This window comes from Clupea harengus, chromosome 10, assembly GCF_900700415.2.
Source record: "Clupea harengus chromosome 10, Ch_v2.0.2, whole genome shotgun sequence".
Classification (NCBI taxonomy): domain Eukaryota; kingdom Metazoa; phylum Chordata; class Actinopteri; order Clupeiformes; family Clupeidae; genus Clupea; species Clupea harengus.
Window position 1 is genome coordinate 21809900 of NC_045161.1, and position 9414 is coordinate 21819313.

The 9414-nt window shown below is 49.5% G+C and overlaps 1 protein-coding gene across 1 annotated transcript in view; it reads left to right on the top strand.

Moving 5' to 3' along the window:
• Positions 1-7860: 7860 nt before the first annotated feature.
• LOC105895259 (pre-mRNA 3'-end-processing factor FIP1-like) overlaps positions 7861-9414 on the top strand; it is a gene marked incomplete at its 5' end in the record, with an annotated part of 29995 nt that continues 28441 nt past the window's right edge. Inside the window, 4 exons of the mRNA XM_042708995.1 lie at positions 7861-7939; positions 8128-8235; positions 8476-8600; positions 8825-8901. Coding sequence (XP_042564929.1) covers positions 7861-7939; positions 8128-8235; positions 8476-8600; positions 8825-8901 — 389 coding nt within the window. The remainder of the gene's footprint in view (positions 7940-8127; positions 8236-8475; positions 8601-8824; positions 8902-9414) is intronic.

Consider the following 9414-nt stretch of genomic DNA (forward strand, 5'->3'; position numbering starts at 1 on the left):
CTGGTTTAGGTTTTGCTCTTCAGCTCTTCAGCTCATCTCTCTCTCTCTCTCTCTCTCTCTCTCTCTCTCTCTCTCTCTCTCTCTCTCTCTCTCTCTCTCTCTCTCTCTCTCTCTCTTCTCTCTCTCTCTCTCTCTATATAAATAAACCCCTTCACTTCTTTAAATAATCATGACATGGACAAACGCAGAAACAATTACACTGCACTTCCCCGGCAGATAGGTGAGGTAAGGGGAGAAGAGAGGACCCGAGAGGAGAGCGCATGGGACGAGACAGGACTGAGGACAGGACAATAGGGGACAGGACTGAGGACAGGACAATAGAGGACAGGACAATAGAGGACAGGACTGAGGACAGGACTGAGGACAGGACAATAGAGGACAGGACTGAGGACAGGACTGAGGACAGGACAATAGAGGACAGGACTGAGGACAGGACTGAGGACAGGATAATACTGAGGACAGGACAGGAGGACAGGATGGACAGGCTGAGACAATAGGACAGGACTGAGGACAGGACTGAGGACAGGACAATAGAGGACAGGACTGAGGACAGGACATGGACAGGACGAGGACAGGATAGGACAGGACAATAGGCAGGACAATAGACTGGGACAGGACATAGAGGACAATAGAGAAGGACTAGATAATAAGGGACTGAGAAGAAGACAGGACAGGACAGAATTGAAAACCTCTCAACTCGTTTCCCTCACTCACTCTCAGTTAGACGGCGCCCTGTAACAAATGAAAATGGTCTATTGAGGACTGAGAGCTGAGGCTGGCACACACACACACACACACACACACACCACACACACACACACCCGAGTTGGACTCGACAAGAAACCCGGTCCGTCTCAGGGCTTTTAAATGTTGAGTCAAGGTCAGCAAGACTGAAACGGTCTTATTTGGTCCAAGGGCTCGCAGCTCCGACAGATTTATCACAAGAAATGGAAGACAAATTTCTGGATCAGTTGTGCCGCTCCAGTGGATGAGTGGTGATGAGTGTGTGTGTGTGTGTGTGTGTGTGTGTGTGTGTGTGCGTGTGTGTGTCCACACACATGCCACCCCAGAGAAGGAATGGCAGCCAATGAAAGCAGACCTTCATGGGCCGGTCCCAACGCGATTGATGATTTCCTCTCCCTGACTACTCCCCTTCACTTCCAATTAGGTGAAGTAAATTGTGACTTATGACCGAGTACGGGGAGGGGAGGTTAGCTTGAGCTATATTTCTGCTGTCTGTCCAGTTAAGGAGTTCCTACAAGGCCAAACACGGAGGACAAATACCCCCGTTGCCCTCCTCATGCCACTCTGATAAACTGAGATGTTGTTCATTCTTTGTCTTCTCTCTAACCTCCATGTTTATAACCCTCATTCTTACACTTATCCGTTTCCCATTTGTTAAAACAAGTAAGTGCAACTCAGCTTTTTACTCCACTGCTTTCTTCCACTCCTTTCTTCCCAGGCGAGACAGAAATAGGTGTGTACGTGCGTGTGTGCGTGTGTGTGTGTGTGTGTGTGTGTGTGTGTGTGTGTGTGTGTGTGTGTGTGGCCGGTGGTGGCAGGATCTGGCATGCACATTTCAGGCGGTGGCGGCGGAACCTTGTTTTCTCACGGCACGGTGTGGTTCGTCCTTTTCTTTTTTTTCTTCCCAGAGCCTTGGGGAGTGCTGGGTGCCCCCCCCCCCCCCCCCCCCTGCAGGCTGTCCTCCCCTCCCCCCCATCCCCTCTTCTCACCCTCACTCTTGGGCAGGTCCCAGACATGGCCTGGCAGCAACCCCTCCACCCACCCTCCCCCGCACCACCCCTCCACCCACCCAGCCTCCCCCGCACCACCCCTCCACCCACCCTCCCCCGCACCACCCCTTCACCCCCCCCCCCCCCGCACCACCCCTCCACCCACCCAGCCTCCCCCGCACCACCCCTCCACCCACCCTCCCCCGCACCACCCCTTCACCCCCCCCCCCCCCCCGCACCACCCCTTCACCCACCCCCCTCCCCCCCACCCTCCCCCTTGGCAGCGGGGTTCATGTATCCTAGACAGCATCAAAGGGCCCAGACCTCCACACGGGCAGCCAAGAACAACCCATTACACCTGACCACACACACTTACATTCGGGGACGCTTGTGTGCACACACACACACACACACACACACACACACACACACACACACACACACACACACACACACACACAACACACACCAACACACACACACACACACACACACAACACACCACACACACACACACACACACACACGAACATACCTAACAAGCAAAATATACACACACCTACACCAATCAAAACATAGGCTACACATTTCTGGCAAAAATGCAAAACCTGCACAAAGCGGCACATACACAAACAAAAACACACATATACCAAACCAACCCTATGTGCACACACACACACACACACACACACACACACACACACACACACACACACACACACCTACATGTATACCAAAACAAACCTATGTGCACACACACCGTCAGATGAAGCACCACTGCCAAACATCACGATTCTCACACAAGGTCTATAATGTCATGTCCAGAACTCACACACTTATACTCCTGCACACACACACACACAAACACAGACACACACACACACACACACACACACACACACACACAGAAAGACACTCACACACACACAGACACACACACACACACACACAGACACACACACACACACACACACACACACAGACACACACAGACACACACACAGACACACACACACACAGACACACAAAGACACTCACACACACACACACACACACACACACACACACTCACACACACACACAGACACACACACACACACACACACACACACACACACACACACACAGACACACAGACACACACACGCAGACACACCTTTTGCATGTGTAACTCAAATGAAAGGAAATGAGAGACAGTATGAAGTGCCCAAACAGCGGTGAAGCAGAAAGCTGGGGGGATTTAATAAAGACACACACCACCTTGTGTCATTTAACACCAGGCACAGCACCCAGACCACCCAACAGAGCCCTAAAACATATCCAGAGATCCAAAGAAAAAACACCCTGAAATTACAAGGGGAAATACCATACAATAATGGGCTAAAATAGAGCCCAACCCGGTATTAGTGTATGCTATACAATACAGGGCAGAATTAAGCTGCTCCAAAACGGACTATTAGGCCATTCTGTGCAATAACAGGACAGAATTAGTCTCAGAACCCGACCATTGGAGCAACGTAAACACAGAGATTATGCCGTGGCTGCAATAATATCACAAAGCCATCATATTCTTCTCAAAACACAGCATGTCTAAATCATATGTGCAGATGGCAATTTGCACTAGAAGGCCTCGTATCAAATAACGTGCGGACTGGCACAGCGACTCTGTCATCACTAATGACTTGTGACACATTGCACCTGTACTTTGCAGAAACCTGCCAGCTTGCAGCCTTCATATCTAATACAGAGCATAATAACAAGCTGCTTTTTGCAATCTAGCCTATGTTTAGCGAAGGGCAACAACATGCCACTTATGGAAACTTAAAGCGCATATGGCCTATTTATTATACATGGAAAGTTTGTTTTTCGCTCCCAAAAATAGAAGTGGAAAGAGCAGGCCATCGCTGGGATGGGCTTTAAAAAGCCTCTGTGCTTGTGCTTGTGCTTGTGTAAGCTCAGCGAGTCTGACTAGGTTCCCAATGCGTCTCCAGATCTGCAGTAACAAACGACGGCGCATCCTCCAGAGAGGGCGAGAGGCAGCGAAGCTATTTAGGGGCCGCCAGCGTCCGTGTCCCCAGTGTGACGTCACGGATAGTGCCATCGCCTGGGAGATGTCACAGCACAGAGTTTACCCTGGGATTTTTTCTTTCTTTTTCTTTCTCTTTCTGTCTCTCTCTCACTTTCTCCTCCTATCTCTCTTTCTCTCTCTCCCCCACATCTCTCTTTTTTGCTCTCTCTTTCTCCCTTCGTGTGTGTGTGAGTTTATGTGTGTGTGTGTGTGTGTGTGTGTGTGTGTGTGACTGTAGGTCAGGGCTAGGCTGCTATGCTGCTGTTTGCTGTTCTGTGAAGGTAAGCGCTTTTGGGGAGCGGTGGAAAGCGTGACGCCTGGATCCTCCCCTGTGTGGAAGCGGCCGGGGCAGAGAGAGTTTAAAATAGAGCCTGTCACAGAGACAGCGAGAGAGAGAGAGAGAGAGAGAGAGAGAGAGAGAGAGAGAGAGTGGCAGCATCTGGAGAAGGAGGAGAGACTCACTGCATCTTCTTGAAGGAAAAGCATGCATACACACCTGCCAATACAGTTGAGCGAAAGGGGAAATCTGGTCAAAGCAAAAGAGAAAGGGAAAGGGCTAACAGACCATCTAGAGACAGAGTGCAGAGAAACTAGGATGCTCTCATAGGTGTGCAGTGCATCACATGCTTACGGCTACCCCAGCTTGCTCACCCCCACCATACACACATGCCACACACACATGCCACACACACAAAATGCCTGTTTATGGCAACCTTCTGCTGAGACAGTCACATGCAGGGATGTGCGTGCAATATGTTTCAGATGTGTTGTGTGTGTGTGTGTGTGTGTGTGTGTGTGTGTGTGTGAAGCAGCAGGTGCTCAGGGTTAAATACATGCATTGCATGTAACAGACAGCCTCCTCCAGGTGTTTAGCTAAATGCCAATCAGCAACTGTCTGAGTCAACATCTCAGTTCACAGAGGAGCTACAATGTCTGAACCCACACACACACACGCACACACACGCACGCACACGCACACGCACCACTGCACACGCACACGCACTTATGTGCATGTGACTTGTCACAGCAGTAGGTTGCCATGGACAGCATCGTGCGTGTGTGTGTGCTGTGTGTGTGTGTGTGTGTTTGTAAGACATTTTCAGAACTTCAGTTCTTGTACCCAGTGCAAGGGCTAGGCATCCCAGTGTGCCCTTCCCTGAATGTGCCCCAAGCCTCATGATCCCTGGCATCACAGCACAAACCTGCTGTTCTTGGCTCAAACCCTCCACTCGCGCTCCGTCTCTCCCAGAACCGCGGCCCTTCCTGCTCCAGCTCCGTGCCAACCCACGAGCTCAGACGAGAGCCGCTCCGGTGTAGCGGAACACAAGCAGCAGAACCACCTCACCGCGAGCTGGGCCCCGGGTTTTTTTTTCTTTTCCTGTTGGAACAGAACCGAACAGAACGGAGCAAAACGAGCCGAGCGGATCAGCTCAGACAGGCAAGGCCGCTCAGACAGCGCAGGCTTTTAGGGGGGCCGCCTCGACCCTGAAAAACTCCCCATTCATTTCCAGTGAGGTGCTTTTTTCCTCCTCCTCCTCCTCCTCCTCCTCCTCCTCCCCCCCTCCAGTCTTCCTCACCACATGAGAGAGGGTGAGGAAGAGGGGCCCGTGTGGTGGAGGGCAGAGGCAGCCATGTAAAACAGGCTGGCGGGCGGGAGCTGAACACGTGCCTCGGCTAACTAACGCCGCTGCTGGGCTCCACCAGTGCGTCTCTGGGGGCCGGTCATGCGTGCTGCCACACACGTAGGGGGGACAGCTGATTTGTGTGTGTGTGTGTGTGTGTGTGCGTGTGTGTGTGCATGTGCGTGTGTGTGTGCGTGTGTGTATGTGGATGCTGTTGGGACTGGGGTTGTAGTTGTGTAGTGACTATGAGCTGTAGGTATGCATGCAAGATTACCTCTGTGTGTGTGTGTGTGTGTGTGTGTGTGCCTGTATGCAAGACTGGAGATTGGATTGATCATTTGCAAAAACGCTGTTTACCCGCATGACCCCATTGTGAACAAACATGATCATCTCACTGGTCAGTGTGTATGCTTGTGCACAGGTATGTATGGTTGTGTGGGAGTAACATACGGGGAGGTTGAGAGTAAATGAAATGATCATATGGGTAGACCCATGTGTGTTGTGTGAGAGTGTGTGTCTATGTGTGAAGAGTTTCAATACAATCATGAGCTCTGCAACACATCTGTCTGGCATTTCTGCTTCTGTGCTTCAGACATATAAGTGTGTGTGTGTGTATGTGTGTTTGTGTTTGTGTTTAAGGATGTGGTGCTACTGTAATGAGCTAATGAGTGGAAAGGGATGTGGTGGTCCATTTGTGTGTGTGTGTGTGTGTGTGTGTGTGTGTGTGTGTGTCTGTGTGTATGTGTGTGTGCATGTGTGTGCGTATATATGTGGTGGGATGTCTGTGGCTGTGCATGTGTATATGATAAATCATTATTAAATGGCAAACACTAGAAACTGCCATACTCGATAACATTGGTAACCTTTACTTTAAAGGTTAACCTCCCTCCATGGTCCAATTTGTGCATTTTAAAGCCCCACATTTAACCAAGCACGCATCAACAGCAGCAACAATCTAAACCTTTACAATCTTGACACCACACTAGTAATGACGCATTATTAGCCGGCAGCATCTGTGTGTGTGTTTGTGTGTGTGTGTGTGTGTGTGTGTGTGTGTGTGTGTGTGTGTGTATTGTCCTTATGGCACTGCATAGCCTGCGATGACTGCACAGACTCACAGCTAAACAAGGGGGGCGCTTGTCTCCATAGAATCTCTTGACATCAGCATGTTTCCGAGGCAACCAGAGGAGCTGATGACAAACACAGGCCGGAGAGCTTGACTTTTACAGGATCGTAAACAGGGCAAACCTCACCGGCCCGTTTTCTTATCAAAGAGATTCATGAGTCTGAGCTGCACATCTGACAGCGAACAGTAACCTGATACTGATAGTTCACCAAAACGCAACAAAAAGACATGCTGGTTCATTACGTGGGGGAAAATAAGACTTATTTCTTGGGGAAAATAAGACTCATGCGCAATTTAGGCAATAAAATAGAAAATGGTGACTATGGAATATAGTTCACTGACCTAAAAGTCACTCAAGAAGACATTCTCCCCATGACATCCGAACTGAGGTCAGTTAAGGCAGATTTATTTTTTTTCCGTTTATTTACACAGCACTATTTCAAAAAACCATCATCATCATCATCATCATATATCCCTGAACCACACTCCAAAAACAGCAAACCTATGGAAACCATGACAAGGTAAAAACATTCTCTGACCAGAGAGTATATGCAAGGGCAGCAGCACTGACTATGATACAACAGACAGATTCCCTCACCAATAGGAACGTTGTCTTTCTACCGCAGTGGTCTAATGGAGCCAGGTGACTCAGAGCAAACTCACAGCACAGCAGGGCAACGGGGTCGGCCTAAACCACATCCAGGCCTGCAGGAAATGACATCGGCAAAACCAGCGGCGCAAGGGTGAATTATTTTGTCAAACAAAGCTGGACAAATTCAGGGGAAAACCGTAGATGACGGTCACAATTCCTGACAGCCTCGGCAGAAAAGGCCCAGCGATGTTTGTTTATGTGTGTCGGTCCAGAAAACATTGAGAACAGGAGGACACAACACATGCTGTGAGCGAGAGAAAGGACCACTCAGTGGGAGTTGAAAACAAAGAATGGAGAAAAGAATGGAAATGAATATTTGTGTGCGAGAAAAGAGACCAAAAGACTGTGTTTTTCATATGGTCTAAACCACAGGTCTGCCCTATGTAGGGTACAGCAGACCCCCCTACCTAAAGACATAACCACAGAGTGAGAGACAAAAACATTAAAAAGTCTGATTTGGTGCTCATTGAACACTGCCTCTTGTCTGAGATTACACCCACTGCATACGGGAGGTGTGTGTGTGTGTGTGTGTGTGTGTGTGTGTGTGTGTGTGTGTGTGTGTGTGTGTGTGTGTGTGTGTGTGTGTGTGTGTGTGTGTGTGTGTGTGTTGGTGACGATGATGATGATGATGATGACGCTGACGCTGACGCATCTCTTGTGTGTTGTTGCCCCTCAGGTCCAGTGGAGCCCTAGCTGTGAATTTCAACACAAAGACCTCAGGATGGACACTTGGCTTAGGTACACTAATGAACCCAATTCGCTCTCCTCAGATCCCTTGTGTGGGTGACGGGCAGCACGGGCCAGCTGTCAGCTGTTCAGCCCCCTCTGGCTCAACGCTGAAGGGGGAGGCTGTGTGTCCTCTCACCCTGTGAAAGTGTGTGTGTGACGGACGGTTCCTCTTTTTGACACCCTCTGCCCCTTTGCAGGAACCACGAGGAAAGGTGTGGATCTGAACGCTCAGGGGAGTGTGAATGGAACTCCTCTGCTGGAGGTAGACGTGGAGTCCTTTGATGAAAAGCCATGGAAGAAACCAGGTGTGTCTGTGTGTGCGTGTGTGCGTGTGTGCATGTGTGTGTTCTTGTGCGTGTGAGTGTATATATTATATATGACTCAGTAATTGCTTATTTTTTTGTTTTTTTTGTGCATGTGGTGCATTTGCTTTCTAGTGTATCCAAAACATGTGTGTGTGTGTGTGTGTGTGTGTGTGTGTGTGTGTGTGTGTGTGTGTGTGTGTGTGCACTCTGACTCATTCGTTATTGTGTGTTTATGTCCAGGTGCGGACCTCACTGATTACTTCAACTATGGCTTTAACGAGGAGTCATGGAAGATCTACTGTGACAAACAGAGGAGGGTTCGCATGAGTCTGGAGGTCATGAGTTTAGGATCATCCAAAGCTCTGGTACTTCCCATCAATGTACACACACACACACACACACACACACACACACACACACACACACACTTAACCCCTACATATGATCATGGTAAATCACAGACAGTGCAAATAGCCAGTCTCACGTGGAACGCTATTCTCCTTTATCAGCTAGTTTTGTGAGTTTTTTTTTTTTATTCATTCACCTTCCCACATCTCTCCTGTTTTTGTTTTTCTCCGCCCTACTTTAGGGGCGAACAAGTTACCATAGTGACCGCTCCCTCTCCAAGTCAGACAGCTTCTATGATTCGGCTTCCAGCTCATCAAGGTCAGTGTTTGGCCTGTCAGCCTCTCGTATACGTGTGTGTGGGTTTCCATGAACTCCAATAAAGCAGACACTGGTTTTAATATCGCTACTCCTCTCTTATTTTCAGCTAAAGTTATTACCGCCGTGAAATGACCTTCCTGCATGCATTCTACTATGTAGTCTACTGCTGTTTAGGTGGAATGATTTGTCTCGGGTTGTTCCCCCCCCCACCCCCTTTCTCTCAGTAATGAAGACCTGATGTGCCAGGCTGTTAACGAGCACCTGTGAGAGGAAGCGATTAGCGCGGGGGTGAGGGGTGGGCGTGGAGGTCGGGGCGTGGGACGGGTTTACGCTGGCAGTTTGGGCTTTACGGCACCATTACCAGCTCTAAACACTCACCATCACAGAGGCCCCGCCAATCTCCATGTGTTTGTAAACATTCACTGCCACTGATTGGTCCTCCCCCCCCCCCCCCCCCCCCCCACTCTCTCCTTCAAGGTGTCGTCTGTTGCTGTTTTTATCATGTATTTTTCA